Genomic DNA, 21,740 nt, shown 5'->3' with positions numbered 1-21,740 from the left:
GTCTCCGGTCGGCTGACGAAGTGGATCATCGAACTCAGCGAGTACGATCTCCAGTACAAACCACGGACCGCAATTAAGGCTCAAGCCTTAGCAGATTTTATCGTCGAGTGCACTTTTAGCCTCGAAGCCCCTCAACAGGTTGAGCCCGAGGTCCCCAGTTCGGGCAAACCCGAAGCTCCCAGGCCTATAGAGTCTGAACCCCGTGAAGTAACAACCACTGTAGCTTCTCTCCTTGTCAGGCCAAGCGCGAACTGGGATGAGGAGCCCTGGATCCTTCACATAGATGGTTCCTCGAACCAGCAAGGCAGCGAGGCTGGAATAGTCTTATGCAGCCCGGGTGGCACAAAATTGGAATACGCACTATGCTTTGAGTTCGCGGCATCTAACAACGAGGCAGAATACGAAGCACTGATAGCCGGCTGAACCTAGCGCAAAAGGTAAGAGCAAAGCACTTAGTCATCTACAGCGATTCTCAGCTCGTGGAAAATCAGGTTACGGGCGAGTACGAAGCACGCGAGCTCTCCATGATCTCATACTTGGCGAAAGTAAAAGAGGTCCTACTCAACTTCCAATCACACTTCATCGGGAAAATCCCGAGGTCAGAGAACACTGAGGCCGATGCTCTGTCTCGGTTAGCCAGCACAAGTCACAACAACATGAGAACCGTGTACATAGAGGACTTACCTCGGCCTAATATTCTCGGTGGGGCAGAGGAGGTCGCTCCCGTCCTCGAAGCAGAGCCGAGCTGGATCGACCCACTCGCGAGCTTCTTGCTAGACGGAACCCTCCCTGCAGACCGCAATGCAGCCAAGAGGATGCAGCGCCAGGTAGCCAAATACGTCATAATTGACGAACGGTTGTGCTGACGGTCCTAAACGCTCCCCTACTTGCGTTGCCTGCAACCTGCCGAAGCCGAGTTCGTACTCTACGACACTCATGAAGGTCTGTGCGGCGGACACCTGGGGGGCAGAGCACTCGCCCCAAAAGCACTTCGACAGGGATACTACTGGCCAACGATGAAGGTAGAAGCCATCGAGCTCGTCAGAAAATGCAACAAGTGTTAGAAGCACGCCAATATCCACCATCAACATGCTTCTGACCTCAAATACCTCACCAGCCAATGGCCCTTTGCACAATGGGACATCGACCTCCTGGGGCCATTCCTGCTAGCAACAGGTGAGAGAAAATTCCTAGTGGTGGCAGTAGATTACTTCACAAAGTGGATAAAAGCCAAACCTCTGGCAACAGTCACGGCCCGAAACATACAAAACTTCTTTTGGAAGAACATAGTATGTCACTTCAGGTTACCTCGGGTACTGATCTCCGACAACGGGAAGCAGTTCGAGGATATCAAGTTCCAAGAGTGGTGCCAGAACATGGGGATTCAGTAGAACTTTACATCAATCGCGCACCCGCAGGCAAACGGTCATACAGAAGTAATGAATAGAGCCATCTTGCGCGGATTGAAAGCACGTCTAGATGGAGCTAAAGGATTGTGGGCGGAAGAGCTACCAAGTGTTTTATAGGCTCACCGAACTACAGAAAAAACCGCCATGGGAGAAACCCGCTTCAACCTCACCTACGACACTGAAGCAATAATCCCGATGGAAATCGAAGTACCAACATTATGATTAGAAACATATGACGATCAGACAAACGGAGATGAGTTACATACCAACCTTGACCTACTGGACGAGGTAAGGGACATCGCACACATCCGGACAGTGGCCTACCAGGAACAGGTAGCTCGCTACTACAACGCCAGAGTAAAGCAACGAAGCTTCCGGGTCGGCGACCTGGTCCTTCGTAAGATTATAGTGCCCGAATCCAGCGTGGGCAAACTTGGTCCAAATTGGGAAGGGCCCTAAAAAGTAAAGAGAGCGCTCGGGGGGGCATACGAGCTCGAAACCTTAGAAGGCAAACAAGTACCCCGAGCATGGAACATTGTTAACTTAAGGCGATACTACCTATAAACCGCCAAGCGAAGTGGACGAAATCACTACAAGAGCCTTAGGGCTAGGATGCAGAGCCAACAAGAGGAACCTCGGCATAAGCAAGCAAAGAAAAGTCAAGCATATTATCAGCTCGGCAAAAAATCAGTTCGCTACAAGAGCCTTAGGGCAGAAACAGGTCGCACGAGTACAATAACCCGAGCAAGAAACAAATTGGCATATTATCAGTTCAACAAAAAATCAATTCAGAAAAAAGAGCAACAATTCAACCGAAAAGATTGTCTATTCCATTGCAAAAAAAAATACATAAAAAAATTACATGCCCGGAACTACTTCCCCATCAGAAGGCACTTCAACAACACCCGAAAGCCCTGCCTCGCCCTCAAAATCCGGCTCGCCATCGACAACATTGACCATCTCCTGAGTTATACGCGAAGTGGATATGGCACTAACGTCGAGGTCGGGATACGTGTTCCGGATCATCCACAGGCTCAGCTTGAATCCCCTTATGTAAGAATCCACCATCAGGTCGTCAAAACGCGGAGAGGCAATGTAGTCTTCAACGGCCTTCTTCTTGGCGTCTTCAATACCTTGGGAAAAGATTTGTGTTTTCTCTTTGATGTCCTGAAGATATTCGACCTAATGTTGTAGGTCCAACCTCAAGTTCGCCATGTGCTTGACGACTACCCCCATGGCCTCGGCATCCTGCTGAGACATCGCCTGCCTGGCCATGGCGATGCGAGCAGCCTCTTCGGCAGCATAAGCGGCTGCCTCAGCAGCTCAGGTATTCGCCTCGGCGGCACGGAAAGCCTCTTCGGCAACATCAGCGGCTGCCTCAGCAACATGCGCCTGTCGCGAGCTCCCCTCCACCTGGGCTGCTAAGGCGTGAATAGAAGAATTCACCTACCAAAAGAAACAAGTGAGCGACAACAGCAAGAATGATAGAAAATGAAGGCTGACAAAATCTGACTTACTACCATAGCATGAGTTACGGCACGACAAGCGACCTGATTCAAAGGAAGATCGGTCCACGCCGCGATCTCCTTAGGGAAAGTAGCCTCCCTACTCTTCTAAAGAGCGTAGTTCGGCGTCAACACGCTCCTGAACTCCCCTTGAGCTCCCGAACCCGAGGGCCCAGCCCGCTTATGAGCGGACCCAGAGTGAGCAGGAGCACTGGAGTAGGCCGGAGCACCCGTGTGAGTGGTCTCAACGTAAGGCACCCCGGCCGCTTCATACGGAGCCACCTAGGGCTCCCTGGGCAGATCCTCCGGCATGTGGCCTGGAACTTGAGGCTCCTCATCCGGGGGCAGCTCGGTACGAGTTCACTTGGCGACCCGCTTCCTCCTCTTCATGCCTTGGAACAGGTGCCCCCCACGAGTCCTCTCTGCGTCCATCACACCTGTAGAAAAGAGTTCGACATCAGAAAAAACGAAGGAACAAAGCAAACAAGAAACCTCTGAGCTAGAAACCTACCCGAACTCAGGCCGGCCGCAATAAGCTTGGCCTCCGTTAAGTACTGATGGCACTTTAAACCTTGTCGCGCCCATTGTCGGAGGCCCTTCACCGTCTCTTTATCAAGAGTGACACCAGAATCAGGAGCGGCCTCACCCCACCCGGTCTGAAAATGCCACCCTTGTGCACTTCGCACCCCGAAGTAGTCCCGCTTCCACGCCGAGACCTTATTAGGAAGTTCATGCAAAAGCTTAAAGCCCGGGCGAGGAGACAGGTAATACGATCGTCTTCCCCCAGGAAGAGAACCCGCTTGTTGCTTGAGCATTAAGATAGAGAAGAATATCTCTAAGTCTAAAGGGAAGTTCTGTTCACAAAAAAGGGAGACTGTCCCCACCAGGTTCCGAATAGAGTTTGGATGAAGCTGGTCAATAGTAACGCCGAAGTGGTTTATGACCTCAACAAGAAGTGGGTGGAAAGGCAATCACAGCCCCGCAGCGAGCTACTCTCGAAAAATCACGATCTCACCAGGACCGTGTTCCCAAGAAAACTACCCGAAGGAATGAAATAGGTATACCCCCCAAGCAGGTTGTAAGAAATAAGTAGAAATTGGAACCCCTCGGGCGTCATGGTCGAAGGACCAAACCTGTCTAGCATCCAACCTCGACGAGAGGTAGACGCCAAACTTCCCGAAGCGGCTCGGCCTACGAGTTCGAAGTCATCCTGAAGTTCCACCTCAGGATCACTAAAACAGTCGGGGGATACGGCTCGGTTCATAGAACCTATATCAGTCCTACTTGAAGAATCGTTTGAGCTATCAAAGCTAGACATCGAGAAGAGTTGGATTCAAGAAGATATTCACCAGAAGAAAGTTTCTGAAGACTACGGAGACTGGAACAACCCAAAAACCTTGAAGGCCAAGTAATAAGCCTAGACGCGAACTGAAAGGCCTGGACGCGAGCTCAAGAAGCAAACTGCAGAAGTGACAAATCAACTGGGGCCCGCATTCACGCCGACCGCACTTCCCCTGAGATCAAGACGTCATTGGCGCACGTCTTTCCGAAAAGAGCAAAACGCCAGCGTACGTCTTTTTGAAACCGACGACGCGTCGGTGCATGTCTTTCGAAAACGGACAACACGCCGCACACGTCTCTCTGCAACTGACAACTGCCAACGCACGTCTCCCTCAAAACGGCAATGGCACGCTTTTTTCAAAATTAAAAGACCCGCTATCACATCCCAGCGGCACGATTTTTTGAAATTTAAAATAAACGCTCGCTGCCACGTCCGTCAACATTCATGAGCAATAGGCACGTCTCCCACCTTTTCGGACGCTCCAGAAAACAAGAGAACCCTGGCAAAGCACCTCGCGCAGTCAAGATTCGAAGAACGGGACAAATCCACCTACCACCTTGCAAAACTCCATGCGCCAGGGCAAGACCCTTGGCACGAAGAGTGGGGGGCAATTGATGAAGGAAGATTTGGCCCGACCTCACAGTTACGCAACACGTGGCAAAGGCAACAGCTCAGCACTAAAGCACGCCTAAGGCACGAGCACCAAGGGGAGAAACTGGCTGACCGAACTCCCCTATAGCGGTCTAAACTCCCTACTAGGAGCCCGAACTCATCCTTCGGCCCCAAACCACAGTAATCCAAACTGGCCTACATGTAACAATTCGGGACATACCTCACCAAACTGATCTGCCTTGTAACAATTCGGAACACACCTCGCCGAACTGACCTGCCTTATAACAGTTCGAGATACACCTCGCCGAACTGGCCTGCCTTAGCAAGTTCGGGACACACCTCGCCGAATTGGCCTACCTTATAGCAATACAGGATATACCTCCGAATTCAAGATTTCGCCTCGCTCACCACTCTACCACATCGCCCTCAGGACACCAAAACCAAACAAACCGTACTATGCCTGACACCAAGGAAGTCCGTACCCAAGGGCGGCGCACCTGACTAACTTGGGATTTGACGCTTGACGACCGCACTCCAAACGGCCACCTGCCACCGCCTCTTGACACCGCCATCTCCAGTTACAGAGACGGTTCCAACAAAAGGCAGTGACGGTTTTGTCCCAATAGAAAGGACGACACCCGAACTGACAGATGCAAGGGTAATTATACCCGACTTGACAAGGGTTTCGGTGCGAATGCGCAAAGTGGTTATAAAATGTCACTTACCCCCTAACAACAAGATATGTGAACTTTGCACCATCTGGTTTATACTTTGCCTTTGAGAGAATACTAACTTGAGCTTCGGAGTTATCTCACCGGGTTCCCCCTGGAATTCTCTCATCTTTCCCATTTCAGGCTCCCCGTCGCTCCAGCTCAGAGGCGAAATCATTGACAGCTAAGACCGGCCAGATTGCGCTCCATCAACAAGCAAAAATGAACCAGAGTACAAATTTACCTTAAATCGGGATTTACACTCCATTTGCATCATTTCCAAACGCAGCATCATGTAATTGAGATGGGAATAGGAAGTTTGTCCAATAATTTCCCCAGATCACTTCCATAGATGCTCAGATCTGCACCCCACAACGTCCTATAGCACATCCCCGCCGTGTATTAAGAACATCTCCCAATGATGACATCATTGATTCTGGTACTATCATTAGGAGATGTTCCTAATACACGTCAAGGATGTGTTGTGGGACGTTGTGGGGCACAGATGTGGAACTCCTTCCATAGATACCAATAACAGGGGGTGCAACTCGGACTGGTGCTAGGTTTGGGGCCAAACCAGGCCCACCTCTAAAATTTAGACGGGCCCAGACTCATCATAGATGATAGACCAACATCAAGCCCACTCTGAACTAAACTCAACACAAAGCAGGCTTGGGCAGGTTAGTTGGGTTTTTAAGTTATCAAATCACAGTTATAGTCCTACCGCTTATTTGGGCTTTATATTCTTATTTAGAAATATAATCAAAGAAAAATATCATTGCCTAATACATATTTACATAATACAAGAAAGAATACATGCATATAAATGATATGCACATTATGCGTGTTTTACTCGTATTTGTACATGAATGTGTGCCAGAGTTTATCATATACATATTGATAATACATGTACTCTAAAGCATCATAGATTTTCCTTTAGCATATATCTAATGTACATACATATATGGAGTTAATATATTATAAAAGGTTGTACCAAACTGACTCCGGGCCAAAGCTATCTGAGGTGTCGACCCAGGCGTAATTGAAGTTGAGGTCAAGCATGATTTTTTTTTTCCAAGTCCATGCATAGACCAGCCCCAAAGCCCAAAAATCCATGCTAAAACTCGGGTTGGGCCGGGTTGGACCACCCATTGAAAAAGCCATTTTCCTTGCCTTTTTCTAGTTAAATATGTTTAAGATAGACAAGCACATTTGTATTTTCGCAACAAAAATAGTGCACAACATAGTGTAGTAAGCCCGACATGGAGGACGATAATGACACGACCGTAATCAAGATCCCTCATCTTACAAAGGGAAGAGGAGGGGAGTCCCCTCATTGAATGACAATTTGCATCTGCCCGGCAGCCGACTGCCGAGTTAGCTCTTTATGTGACAGGGTCACAATCTCCGAAGACTGCAGTGAAGGACCAGAAATGATTATGGATTGTGTCACATGGTTTTTGCTTCACTTCAAGACTCGTATGAAATGTTGATGTGGTGATCCTCACAACGTCTTAGTTTTTGAAGACCGGCCGACACTGCACATCTGGGGACTGGGGGTTGATCGGAGGCAGAGATCTCAAACTCCTAATTTTGATGCATGTCAAGGTATGGAATTAGGCAGGCCTGTTTAAGAGGACCAAGTACCAAGTAACTAGTTGGTTCTACTTCTACCCATCCAGTGATATGAACCCCGGATAGATCCTGAGTGCAGTGATGTCTCTTACATTCATGCTGCGTTGCACACATTCTCTTTGGATACTTAGACATGGGAAGGTAGGAAACTATCCCACAACAGTCTTACAGACGCAGTACATTTTCCCCCTGGTTTTTTTGTTTTGTTTTGTTTTGTTCAGTTTTTTTTTTTTTTATATTCTTTTTCTTTCCCTTGTTTGGGATGGGATGGCGGTTATATAATAAAATTTATGCAAACATTCTCACAAACCATGACATGAAGCATTTAATGATTTTGGAAATATATGTCTACCTGGTTGCCTGTAACAGTAAAACAAGCATGGACCACACCTAACAAATGACCAGGTGCTATATGTATGACAAACAAGTCCAAAAGAAATCCACAATATAGAATTTGTAGTTGATAGCTTGCACAAAAATGAGGGGGGATGACCCTGGAGAATACAAAGATATAACTTAATATGTACACAAGTATTTATTCTAGATTTAAAATTGCTTGCTTCCATGAGTTGTACCAATTTTGTGACATAAAATGTAGCCATAGAGCTAAGTATGCATTACCAAAATCGTTAACTTACTCAGTTACAAAGAGTTACAGCATTTGCCAAGTGATATCTTCATTGTTTTCTCCTTCTCTTAGAATTTCTCTTTGGATTAGCCTTAATATCTGACTGCAACGATGAAGTAAGCAATTTGTTACTTACAGAGGAGCTCCATAGAGCTCTTTCAACATCAGATGGTGTAAATGAGTCACCATCTCTGCTTAGTTCCTGTGTATAACCATCAACCAAGTAACAGATAAATGACATGTTATGGAGTACAACGGCAGCAACTATCAAGGCATTAGAAGCCTCCACGTTTTCAACATATAAGTTCTACTTGGTGAGCTTAACAATTCTCTGGACATTTTTTCTAGCAGTATAACCCATATGGCTTGTCCAAATTCTAAGATTATTCTACAAAGTTTGTTCAACACTCTAGTTTTCAGGGATGAGACAATTGAAACCTTGTCTCCAAAGCTGGTCAGACAAGTTCTTCGGTCAGAGGCAGACTCCTTTGTGTACCATAACTAACTTTTCTGTTATTCCTTCCTTAGTTTTGTATTCTATTTGCTAAAATATTCTTCTGAATCTTTTAAATTACTTTTGGAATTAAATTTAAAATGTTAATACTTAGTACTGCATAACCACATTACAGTTTGTCAGATCCTATTTCTCTGCATCATTTCCTTTAAAAGTCACTAGCTCCTGTCCTACTTATTGCTAGATGAGATCTTGGAATTGAGGTAGGTCTTGTCTAACCCATCCTACATTATTGTCACTTTTCAGTCCTTTACAGGGCTGATCACTAGGCCCATGCTGTACACCAGGTACATGTCTGATACTTCAAATAAGGATTCATGGTCTTCATCTAAAAATGCAAGATGACGGATCCATGCTCTCTAATTCATTTGAAATACATGCCTGGAACTTCTACAGCACAGTATGGCAGATCGACTCTTATTAGAGATCTGCAATGACTAAAAAGAACATTACCAAATGTTGGTCCAAGCTATCTAGGGTCTTGGGAGGGGTGGAATGGATACAGACCTAACTTTTGGCATTTTTGTTGCACAAAATGGCTGCTCTCAGATTCAAAATCACATGCTTGTCGATCTGAGATCTGCAACAACTATGCCTCATCATAATCAATTTCTGGCTCATTTTAGAGTAGAAACTGATCTGTATGTGCATGCAATGAACTTAAATTTTGTCCTTCATAAAATTGAAATGGTGTATTTAGTTTTATCATTGTACATACCAAAGGTGCACAACATGTCAACATTAAAAATCAAAGCCAGGGACATGAGATAAAATAATTAAGTAATTACTAATGAAGACCAAAGTGTTGGGAGTTAGTGCCTTATTGGATCTCTGTTTTACCATGACATTCCATTTGAATTTCTGTCAACTTATCAGAGTGATAAGTGCTAACAATTTTTTGCTCACTTTGCATGAAGCATGTCACCATCATTATGCTATGCTACATGAGTGTCAGCAAAGCTTGAAAAATCAGTTTTGATGTGTCCTGTATCTGTATAACCAAATGACAATCAAGTCCTTGTAACTCCTTAATAAAGTTGAACCATGAAACAGAATTTTTTGTAGCTAACCCCATATCATCAGGTTTTGCTGAGTTGTTTTCGTTGTTTCAGAACACAGAACTACGTTGGGTTGAGTGAAACCAAATAATAATTAAATTGCCTTATGATTTCTTTGTCAATGAGTCCTGTTTCCATGGTGAATGGACTTTTACACATGGCTTCTCTTTTGAAGAAGCTTGAAACTATTTCTCAGCCTAATATGTTCAGTGACATAATTATGTTTTTACATTTAACTTCTACTAGAAAGAAGAGAATCACAAATTTTGTTCGTTTTCTAATCTTGTTCAGCTTAGTAGTTATCTTTGGATTCGATCAACAAGCCAACATTCCATGTTAAACCTCCAATAGTGGACCAAAGTATTAGTTTATATTGATCTGTTGAAGTAGTACTCCAATCTTACCAAGATGCACAGAACATTGAAAACTGTGCAACATATGCCTAGTTCGCATACAGTATCCCGAGGTGCCAATACTAAAGCATGCAACAAAAAGTTGAGATGCTAGGTGTTGTGTGTTCTTGGTAGACATATTCGGTAACAATCATCTACATTATATAATTCAGCTACTAAGTAATGATAAAAGTTTAAACTAATGCAATCCCAGTCGTTTTATTTCAGCATTTCCTTTTGTCCTTTTAGCAATCAGATTATTCCTTCCTATTGATCTCTGTGTCTTTATATATGTGATAATATGCAACTTGTAGCGACTGAAAACTCTCGGAAAACAAAAAGGGCCAGTCACAACGAGACTAGGCAAAGCGCATCACTGCAATGGTTTTAGGATAATCGGACAAACTACTACGGGAAAAAAAATATAGGTTCAACATCAGGGTCTCCAGCTTATAGATTAGATAACGGCAATAGTTAATAAACAAATACAAGCAATAAAGACCAAAAAAAAAAAAAAGAAATCAATAGACTGAACTTCACTAACCTTTGCTTTGATTTGTAATTTCTCAGTGAATAGGATATACTGTTTCAAAGAATAATCCTTTGAGCTACCGAGAGCCGCCACCATAGCCTTGTGCGAACCAAAGTGTTAGAAAATATTAGGCTACAGAAGTTACAGAAAAGCCCTCTATGCATATCAATGTGGGGTTGGGGAATGGGAGGATATTCAAAATAAAAAAGAAAAGAAAAGAAAATCACCTCATCGGACATGAACGGCACGATATCGGGAGCGTAGGCAGCCAGAACAGCAGACGCGGTGGCGGGGCCGACCCCTTTCAACACCGTGAGCTCGGAAACGGCTTTAGGAACATCGGGAAGAGATTGAAAAGCCATCTGAGATGCAGATTTCACTAAAGTCTCGTCCAGAGACGAGATGAAATCCAACAGACGTGGCCTGACATCCAGAAAAATTATTGATATTTTAAAATGAAAATGGAAACTGACAAATCTTTAAATACTTTCTTTTGGTGAATTGATGCCAGGTTAGGAGTACCTCCATTTTCCCCTTGTGAGTTTCCATTGCATGAGCCTGGAGAGTTCGGGTTTGGTGATGTAAGGATTAGGGTTTCTTTGGCGAAGTAGAAGCGGGAGTTGGTTCCGATAAAAGTCGTCGAGCTCAGGAAGTTGGGGTTTGTTCAGCGATTCTAAGTGAGTTTTGTAAGATGACAGTGTTTCTCGCCATACACCGATATCAGAGCATGCAAATTCCATCGTCTCTAATTGGTCTTGTCTTTGGCTTACGCACCCCACTTCTTCTCCCTTACTTTCAGGTTTCAGATTAATCTTTTAAAAATCTCGCGCCCTTTCCCGTTACAGTGTAAATAGGTCGGGTCTATACCGAACTGATTAATAATGGGTTCTGGTTATGTAATTGGCTGTACCGTTTTTTGCTGTTTCCAAAAATTTTTTAAAATAAAGTTTAGCTAATTGACTAAGCGTGTGTTATGTTACGTGAGCGCTTTTGGTGATAGGCGTTTATCATAATCAGCAATTTTTCCATAATATTCATTTGTATGTATTGATATTCATAAAAATAGATATTAATATTCGTAAAAGTGGATTTTGATTTATATGTGCATCGACTATTAGGAAAATTTTCATTCTAACATTTCTTTTAATGGTTGAACGTTTATTCATTAATGATGCCTAATTGTCTATAAACAGTTTATCAAGTACTTTTGTCTAACGTTATCCCTATTATAAATGTTTACTTAATAAACAAAAGTTATATGAAGCACATACTAAGCATACCCTTACTGTTTTACTATTGTCTAACGTTATCCCTATTATTTTTGACAATTGACTAGCTCTACCCTTACTATTAGTATTCGTTAATATTTCGTCAAAACCCATATATATGTGGCACCACATGACATTTATTTTTTTTTAAACCCAATGTTACCCTTGTCCCGTTCCTCCTCCTCCTCCTCCTCTCTTTGTCTCTCTCTCTCTCACCTCTATTTTCCTTCAATTGTCTCCGACATCATCAGAAGCCTCTCGACAATTCCACCATCACCACCCACTACCTAGATTTTTTTTCATTCACCCATTACCTATTTCTTTCTTTTTCTTAATTTTTTTTTCTTTGAATTTCATAATGGAGAAGCTTCCATAGATAAGTGGTTCTCTGGAAGCAATACTCTATGATCTAGAGGTAAGCTCAAATAGCCTGATCTTAGCATTTCTTTATCATTGCAGCAGTGGCATACCAACGGTGATGAGAGAGAGAGAGAGAGAGAGAATAGAGCACTGCCACAAGTTATTCCCCTATTCTACCCAACCACCATCACCATTAAGAGGAGAGCTCTGCCACTGCAACTCCCCTATTCTCATCAACAAAGAGGGGAGTTGCAGTTTTTGAACCTTACCTAAGTCCTCAACCTTGTAGAACTTCAACATATTAAGGTTTTTTGCTCATCCTCTAAGACAAAGAACCAAGGTCCTCAACCTTTCGTGACCCACTTGCCAAATCACTTTTTATATTTTTAAGCACTTATTAGGATGGGGATGTTTGGTAAGCTACTTTCCCCATAAGTGCTTATATTGACGTAAATGATAATTTTAGCCCTCACTTTATTCATACATATATACAATGCTTTTCACATATTATACTATACGTTTTAATGAAAAAACTTCACATCATGACAACTGAGAGCCCATGTGGACCCACACGCAAAGCACCATGTGAACCCAATTAATAATAATAATAATAACAACAACAACAACAACAACAACAACAACAGTAGCAGCAACAACAACAAATAATAACAAATCATAAATATTATTGATAAATAATAATAATAATAATAATAACTAATAATAACAAATAATGAATAATATTGATAAATAACAATAAAAATAATTTAACAAACATTGAATAGTATTTCCAATTTTTTTTTTGCATGATTTTTAACAAAATTATGGAATTGCCCCTCCCCTTACATATAGATTTAGACTTGTGAAGCTGAAGGATTGTTCATCGTCTTCATCCTGAAGGCGAGAACACAACGACGATAACCCCATGTTTCCAATTCCTTCCCCCTCTTCTTTCGTCCATCTTTCCTTTCATTCATACTCTCTTCTCCTCCCTATATTATTTTCTTGCTTCTTCCCCATCCCCATACTTTGGTCACAAAAAGTAACTTGCAGTGGTGATATCCACTTAGTTTTCAATCATATATCGGTGGTTTATTACTGTTTTTCATAATACATCCTGATATGAAGTGCTTCATCAACTTCCTTTGTCATTTTTGGCTCCTCAAACGCATCTGATGAGGGGTAATTTGGCCCGACCTAACGGCCAAGGTACACGTGGATGCGATCAACCACTAGGGTGACAACTCAGCAAGGGAGCTCGCCAGTAGCTCGGGAGCTCGGGGCCTTGAGCACCTCGCCATAAAGGCACCTCGGCACCTAATTCAGTTCGGGGCCAAATAACCAAGGTTCCAGTTTGGAGCCAAAGAACCAAGGTGCCAGTTAGGGACTAAAGAGCCGAGGCGCCACATAATTGACTCCAGAAGCTTCCCCAACGGATTATGAATCTCCCAGGATCACGATGTCTAATAACAGGGCTCATCCTCACCTCGTCCGAATTAGAGGAAAGTGATAAACCTTATCAACTGGCACATTGCTCTCCTTTGAATACAGAACGGATCTTATTTATGCAGCCTAGGGATCCCGGAGACTTTTCGTAAGATCACGGCTATTCAACTATATAAAGGCATCGGTCCTCAAGGCGAAGGTACGCGCGATTACTCACATTCAAGCTCTCTAACATTCATACTTAGCTCGCAAACTCACAATATATTGACTTAAGCATCAGAGTGACCTTATCGGGTCTTCCACCCCAGTCCCTCTGAGCATTATTTTGCAGATTGATCTAGCTTACCATGCGAGTACGTCCAGTCCTCCAACTAAGAGCTTCCAGATCGCACACCATCAACATCCTTGATCCTCTATTCTTCGCTGACGTAACAAAGGGGATAGTAGTAGCATTGATTTGAGTTCCTATTCCTTTAGTGATATCAAGTAGTATTCTCAACTCTAGATCAATCCGTCTTCATTGTCTTTGGTCATTTTCTGGTTCGCTATGTTCAAATGAGAGGAGAGGGAGGTAAAACCCTCCCGTGGGGGTATTTTGGGTATTAAAAAATACCAAGGACTGGTTCGTCCCATTCTATTGGAAGAAGTAGTTCTCCAAGAAGTGTTGAAAAAAAGCCAACTTCATGTCACTTTTTTAAGAAGCGCTTCTTTTAACAAAAAGTACTTTTTCCCCACTTTTTTACAAAACACATAAAAGCACTTAATAACCACTTAATGTGTAGTCCTAGCTCTTAAAAGAAGTACTTTTTAGAAGTGAAATCAAATAGGGGCCAAGTGGAGTGTAGGTACTTCTAGATGTTGTATCGGCCAAAGTGCAGTTGTCCTCAAGCTACTTTCCTGCGAAGATAAGGCGTTGATGATCAGGAGGTATGCCCTCTTTGTTTTGGATCTTCACCTTCACATTGTTCATTGTGTCTAAGGATTCAACCTCTAGGGTTATGGTCTTCTTGATTAGGGTTATGTCCTCTTTGTGTAAGCACAAACAACCTAAAGAAGCTGAAACTTGATTTTCCAAGGCTTTCTTTCTTTGTTTTCTCTACTTTTTCGTTGCTATTATCGGATGTCCCTTGGTTTACTCTGCTCTTCGAATGGCGGCCACCGCATCTTTTCTCCGATTAGCGACCACCTCACCGTCGTCTAATGTCCCTTGACCCTTATCACCAATCTAATAAAAAGGTTGTGCCCATTTTCGTTGCAGTAGCGGAAGACTGGCGGTGACAAGAGAGAGAGAGAGAGAGAGAGAATGGGAGAGGAAAAAGAGTGAGAGAAGAGAGTTGTAGAGGAGTTGCTACTGCTAGAATTTGCAGTGGTAGTATCAACTTGACAAGTGCTTTCATGGTGGTGAACGCCTTTAAGTGTATCGTTGTGGAAACATCGTTATATGTCCATTCATCAGCTCAATTTTAGAATCTTGGTCTAGCCAAAACATGCAAGAAACAAATCAGATCCAAGCCTTAGAGATCTGGGTGTCAGTGGGATTTAATGGGAGAGAGGAGAGAGAGAATTACTTTCAAAGGGATTTAACGGATGGGTAAAATTAACATTTCAACCCTTCCATTAATACTTAACGATAATGGTAATTTTTTGAAATAGTAGGGGTAGCATTAGACAATAGTCAAACATTAAGGGTATACTTAGTCAATTAGCTAAACCATAAGGGTAGTTTAAGAATTTGCCATTTTTTAAATATTAAGAAAAAAAATCTAGACAATAAATAATCACTTTCTTAATTGGGTAAGCATTATTTGTCTTTTATTTTTTTTACTTTTTTGTAAAGTTTTTTCTTGACAACTACAAGTATAAATGGGGTCATTTGAGAATAAATAAGAATAACAATATATACAATAAGAAAATAAAATTAGTGTTTCTCTAGGAAATTAACAATATAACAATGATTATTAAGAATGACAATTTTCTCCAAACCCCCAATCCCTGCCTCGTGGGGATCCCGTCTCCACTATTGGTGAAAGGGATAGTCAACACAAAAGGTCTACTCAGTTCAGCTTAACATGGACATTGACGCCTGGGAAGTTAATTTTGTATCATCAATCTTTAACTAGGGCTGCAAGTTGGGTCAGGTTGAGGCCAACCCTAGCCCAACCTGATGTTCTAAACCCCCAACCCGACCTACTTAACCCTAACCCTAACCCTAACTAATTCCTTCAACCCTAACCCAACCCGATGTCAACTTCGGATTGGTTTGGGCCCAACCCAACCTTCCCATCCCTTAAAATCTAGTAGAAAAATAAGTATTTATTTATCATGAGTTATGACTTATGATAGAATTTTTCTCAAAAATATAAATTCATGAAATCAACAATAATGAAACATAAAATTATGAAAATAAAATCACTAATAACAATTCATAGGATCAAGCAAATAATTTGAATCTATTTGATAGGTCACACATAAAAATTACAAGACAAAAAGAAAAGACAAGTTGTTAAGTACTTGTGAATAACTTAAAGAAAGGAATGATAGTATGTAGGGGGCTATACAACTATTGTGCATCTAAACAAATCAATGTATGTTATATATGTGTGTGTGTGTGTGTGACATATAGTAGACTAGTAGTCTAGTACTATAGGGGGTCGGGTTCGGGTTGGGTCGGGTTGCTCGAGGGGTCAACCCGAACTAAGGTCGGATTCAAGAATTTCAATCCTAACCCTAACCCAATCATCAACCTGACTTTTTCAGGTTGGGTTCGGGCCAACCCAGCCCAAGTTGCAGCCCTATTTTTAACATAGTAACCACATTCTTGAGGATGAATTCTAGATCTTCCTTTGAGTAGAATTCAAGAGGAAGACCTGGGAGATGAACCATTAGGTCAACAATCTTGAGCTTAGCTTAGGCTATGTTTGGTGATTAAGTGGTTGTTAAAAGAAGTACTTGTTGCATAAGTATTTTTTAGAAGTATTTATTTTAACAACCACTTAAGGTTGTTTGGTGACTCACTTGCCAAATCACTTATTATGTTTTCTAAGCACTTATTGGGGTGGGGATGTTTGGTGAGCCCTCACTTCATTCATACATATAAGCAATGTTTTTCACATATTATACTATACAGTTCAATGAATAATAATAATAATAATAATAATAATAATAATAATAATAAATATTATTGATAAATAGTAATAATAAAAATGTCATAAATAATAATAGTAATAATAATAATAACTAATAATAAATAATATTGATAAATAATGCAAAAAAATTCTACTCACACATAGGAACCGTCACATAGACAATGCAAAAAAAACAAATATTTCGGATTTCTCACTTGAAAATTTTGAAAAAACAAATCCAAATAAATATTTACCCAAAGAAAACAAGAAAATAACATCAAACATGGAGGGGAGGAATTTGGGCGAACTCGCCTTCGTTCGTCGGCGGCTAGACAGTCGGGTGTTGCTGGTAAACTTGCCCAATCACAGATCTGTGAACAAAGAGAAGAATGCTTTTTTAGGCTTAAAAAACTCAAGAAAAATGCTTCAAGTTGAATACAATAAGCAAAAAAATAGTCACAAAGGGAAAAACAGCAGGTCTACCGGCTGTATTTTCACACCGTCAATTGTCACCGGTGGACCTGCAACTGGAGTCGCCGCCCTCTACTTATTGTGTTCGAATAGGAGGAGAGGGAAGAAAACTCTCGGGTGGGGAAAAACTGGTATTAAATAAATTATTTAGGGACTGAATCGTCCCATTCATTTTGAAAAAACACTTTTCCAAGAAGTGCTGAAAAAAAAAGCCACTCTCAAGTCATTTTTTCATAATTACTTCTTGATGACTTTTTCACTAAACACACATAAATACATTTTTACCACTCAATGTGTGATCTCAACACTTAAATGAAATAATTTTTAGAAGTAAAATCAAAGTGGATTTTAATCCTCTTCCAGAGTACAATAATAAATTACTTCCAACTGATCAACCAAGGTCCGTTGTTCAAAACTTTTGTTATAGTCCAATTGAAAAGTGAAAGCAAACAAGTAAAAACCATTACCTATTGTTTGACCATTCAATTTGTTTTTCTATCTTCCAATCAATTGCTTTATCTACAATAACCTTGATAGGTTCCGCTTCTCCAAAAAGCTCTGCAATTTGACACAAAGCCAATCGGTCATCATGTCTTTTCGTTCTCTTGATATCATCATTGCTTGTGTCCGCTTAAGAGTTGGTCATCGAGGTTTTGCTCTCTATTTCTTTTAAAGGAGACTGGTATGAGAAGACAGGGTAGCCGGTAGCCCGTCTCAACCTAGTCCACAAATCCATGCATTTCCGTTGTCTCCCTCAATTACAATTCTATCATCATTATAATTAATGGTCACATTGCCTCTCGTACCGCTTGGGTTATTATGGAAAGAGAGAATAGTGGATACTGCTTTGATATTTGCTATAGCAACTTTAAACAAATCAAATAATTCCTAGGCGGCCAAGGAATTGAGGTTGCTACCAACTATTTGTAGCTAAAAAACCAATTATATAGTTACTAAAATGTGGCTTTTTTATAATGTTTATTAGGGTTCGTTTGAATTAGGATGGTCCAACTGTTTGGTTGGATGGAATCAGAATCTCAATATTATTCTTAGTAGAACGAGACCTCTCCTTTTATTGGGAATGAGAATCCATTTTAACTGATTCTAAATTCCATTTTGATTCATGTATGAATCAAACAAGTGGGAGGAATAGATCATTCTGATTCTGATTCCAATTTTTACTGTGAACCAAATAGATCTATATATTTTTATCCCTAAAAGAGTAAATTGTATAGGCTATATAAGATAATATTGGTTAAAGACACTATTTATTAACATATAAACACTTTACTATTTTACTATTTTAATGTCATTTTTATAAATGTTATATTATTAAAAATGAAGTTTTATATTAGCTTAAATCTAGTATAATTGAGTCAAAACCGATTATCTTGATTAGTCATTGGAACAGTCCTTAATCTATCATGTATAACACGTAACCAATTATAATCGGTTTGGGCTTGATACACCCTGTCCCAAAACCAAACCCAACCCATTGACAACCCCATTTGCGACTTTGGAGGGTTTGCCTAGTGCTAGGCTTGCAATCTTGGGTCTATTCTTTTTTTGGATTTTGAAAGGGGGGGGGGGAGCTGGTAAATGAGATTTTGGTTCTATTGATCAAGATACTCCTGTTCTATTTTAGATTTATGTGGAGTTCATGAAAATTTCATTTTTCTTAGGTATCACTTACCCATCTCCTAGTTGGGTAAGTAACTTTTCCACCTGAAGAAAAGTTGCCAATACTTGAATGAAACAAAATTGCCCATTTTAATAATGGTTTTTAGTGGTTAAAACAGTCATTTTCTTATTTATACGGGAAATAAAAGAACATGGGTAAATTCACTTACCTAAATAAATAACTTTCCAAAAAGAAAATGGGCCTAAAGCACATAAAACCCATGATTTGTAAGGTTGTCATTTGTCAACGAATTCCAAAAGTCCCTATTCCATTTCGACATTCCATCCCATTATCCCACTTACATGGTATAACTTGCATCCAATTAGGAGGTTGCATTATATGTAATGTCCATGCCTCCACAACGAGTGGAAGACTTGGGAAGACTCCCATTGTGTTTCCTTGCCTTGATTATGGTTGGCTCTATAGAAAATTAATGATAAAACCTTTAAACCCTAAAGCTTCTTTCCAACTTCTGATGGAGATATGTCTATGTCCATAAGATTCTTTCTTTCCACCCGAATCTGCCAAGTTTCTTCATCAAGCTTCAACCTTGAGCTTGTAAATCCAACAACATTTCAATAATCATCCATGGAAAATATACAGCATTTCTCTTCTCTTGCCTTGAGCTTGTATTTCAAACGGCATTTTGGTAAATCTCTGGCCACGAGCCTGTTATTCCAAGGTGCTACTACGAATAGGGTGGTAACGAGTTGAGCTTTTTACGAGTTACTCAAGTTCAGCTTGTGAAAAGTTCAGCTCGGCTCGGTTTCAATTGAGCTTGAGCCTATTAGAGTTCGGCTCGTTATATATATATATTTGATATTTAATAAATATATATAATAAAAATATTATAATTATTAATTATTATAATTCTTAAATTTTTAAATATAAATTAAAAAATTATATATATATATATATATATAATTTTTATTTTTATAAAATATTTTTCTCAAAATTGAGCTTGAGCTCAAGGTTTTAGCTTGAACCGAATTCGAGCTCAAGCTCGAGCCTTATAGAACAGTCTCGAGCCGAGCTCAAGCCTGATATTATTCGGCTCGGCTCGGCTCGAATCCACCCTTAACTACGAATACTTGCTGGTAGTTTGGGCCTCTCTACCTTGGAGATCAAATCGACGACAACATACAAGTTCCTCCCCAACTCAAAGCCGTATACTCTCTCAAGGTGTGTTGAAATTACCATGTGAATTGAGGACTCATTGCTCGTTTGACAAATCAGTTTTCTTGCATTCCTTTGTCATTATTTTCTTTTGAATCCTATCAAATACTTGAGCTCCCTACCTGAACCAAAAAATACAGTCCTGTTATTTGTTTTCTGTCTGAAACAAAACTGAATGAGGAGAGGAACAAGTTAATTAATCAGCTCCTGTAGTAATACCTGCACAAAGTCTGAAAGAGTGCCTCTTATGTGCTTGGAAACAAGGAATTGAAATTGAAGTACAAGGTATGATTAGCAATATTGATGTGCTGGTTAAAAATTGTCCAATGTCAAGCCCTTGCTCATAACTTTTATTTATGGTTCTCCTATTAAGTATGAAAGAAAGCAATTTTGGCATGACATCAGGTTGGAAGGTAATAGAAATAACAGAAAAATACAGTCAGGCTTAATGCAGATTTCTGATTTCCACTGCAAATGTATAAACATTCAAAAGGTAAAAAAACCACACTCTATGCATCCATACCCACTCGTGAATTAGCATAAATTCTGAGTTGGCACCTACCCCAACTGTACTTTGTGCCTATGAATTCTGACCCTGGGATGAACAGTTATTCTCCCTAAAAATAACTACCCTTGGCTAATGATGGGGGATTTTAATATTCTACTTAATTGGGAAGAATACATAGAGTAGAAAAAGTAGAAAATATCCAAAATTTCAATAGATATGGAACAATTGAAAACATGGTTTTTAAAAATGAACTGGTGGCCGAACCGGTCAGGGGTCTGGTTACCGGTTCGAACAGTCTGACCGTTTGATCCAAATGGCCAACCCATTCTGACAAAAAATTAATAAAATTGGAAAACAGACAAAACTGTTCGGATGATTCAAATGATTAACTGGCCGGTTCAACAGTTTGCTGACCAAAATCAACGGTTTTGGGGGAAAAAGCAGTTTTAAAGGAAAACGAAACTAGTTCCCGGTTTTCCGGTCCAACCATCCGGTCTGGTTCGATATTGAAAACAGTGGTTGAAAAGGCAAGATTGGAACTGGTTCCGATCACCTACCGTTTTTGTTAAATACAAGCCCAAGTGGGAGTAACATGAAAAAACAATTCGATTCTCAACCCTTTTGGACTGATCATGAAGACTGTTAAGAAGAATCATTCAAAAGAACTGATAAACTAACATTAGGGGTTGTGCATCTTATGTGGTAGCCACAAAGCTACAAAGGTAAAAAAAGAGTTTGATTAGATGGAAAAAGAAAGCGTTTGGACTTATTCAACAGAAATTACAAGAGTTTCAAACTCAGTTACAATACCTTTTACGATACCAACCTAATAAGGTAAAGCAATTAAACAAAGTTGAGGAACAGATCAGTCAGTGGCATAAAAAAGAATAACAACTACGGAGGCAAAAGTCAAGGGAGATTTGGCTACAAGAAGGTGAAAAAAATACTAAGTTTTTTTCACAATATGGTGGAATAAAAGAGGAAATGGAATAGCATTGAATGGTTAAAAGGACTAAAGGAGGAGGGGAAGAGCTAAGTTCTACTCAGAAAATCAAAGAGGAATTACAGAGACAGTTCTTGAAAGTTAGTGGGGTGTAAGAAGAAACAAGCATTGACGTTAATTGGGCAGAAATAGAGTTACCCCAAGTGAACGATGATGAAGAAAAGGAGCTTTGGGGAACTCCATTCGAAGATGAAATCAAAGCAGTAGTTTTCCAAATGAATACTCAAAAATCTCCGGGTTCAGATGGATTTACCACATGTTTCTTTCAAAAATATTAGGAGGTAGTGAAGAGTGAAACTAAGGATTAAAATATCAACACAATATGCTCGATATGGGGGATATCGTATTAGTAATAGTAAGAATGGATA

The 21,740-nt window shown here is 40.7% G+C and overlaps 1 protein-coding gene across 4 annotated transcripts; it reads right to left on the bottom strand.

The window, feature by feature from the left end:
* Positions 1 to 7,661: 7,661 nt before the first annotated feature.
* LOC148847725 (DNA binding protein) lies at positions 7,662 to 11,245 on the bottom strand. 4 transcript variants are annotated; one of them, XM_088948403.1, is made up of 5 exons: positions 10,860 to 11,174; positions 10,565 to 10,760; positions 10,350 to 10,436; positions 7,852 to 8,043; positions 7,662 to 7,707 (listed from the first exon to the last, which is right to left on the bottom strand). In XM_088948403.1, the coding sequence occupies exons 1-4, from the start codon at positions 11,075 to 11,077 to the stop codon at positions 7,891 to 7,893; spliced, it is 654 nt and encodes a 217-aa protein (XP_088804529.1). In that variant the 5' UTR covers positions 11,078 to 11,174; the 3' UTR covers positions 7,662 to 7,707; positions 7,852 to 7,890. The 4 variants fall into 4 exon arrangements, with proteins under 4 accessions (XP_088804529.1, XP_088804531.1, XP_088804527.1 ...); XM_088948405.1 differs by having other exon boundaries at positions 7,852 to 7,944; XM_088948401.1 differs by lacking the exon at positions 7,662 to 7,707 and having other exon boundaries at positions 7,726 to 8,043; positions 10,860 to 11,245.
* Positions 11,246 to 21,740: the final 10,495 nt, after the last annotated feature.

The sequence above is a fragment of the Nelumbo lutea genome, chromosome 6 (assembly GCF_056320005.1).
Source record: "Nelumbo lutea isolate HS-2025 chromosome 6, American lotus-T2T, whole genome shotgun sequence".
NCBI lineage: Eukaryota > Viridiplantae > Streptophyta > Magnoliopsida > Proteales > Nelumbonaceae > Nelumbo > Nelumbo lutea.
This window is presented reverse-complemented; position numbering and strand designations above follow the sequence as displayed.

Coding starts and splice junctions, on each gene's coding strand:
- LOC148847725 (XM_088948401.1), bottom strand. CDS start 11,077: ATGGAATTTGCATGCTCTGATATCGGTGTATGGCGAGAAACACTGTCA. Junction 10,761..10,859: donor CTCACAAGGGGAAAATGGAG/GTACTCCTAACC, acceptor TCTGGATGTCAG/GCCACGTCTGTTGGATTTCA. Junction 10,437..10,564: donor TGCCGTTCATGTCCGATGAG/GTGATTTTCTTT, acceptor GGTTCGCACAAG/GCTATGGTGGCGGCTCTCGG.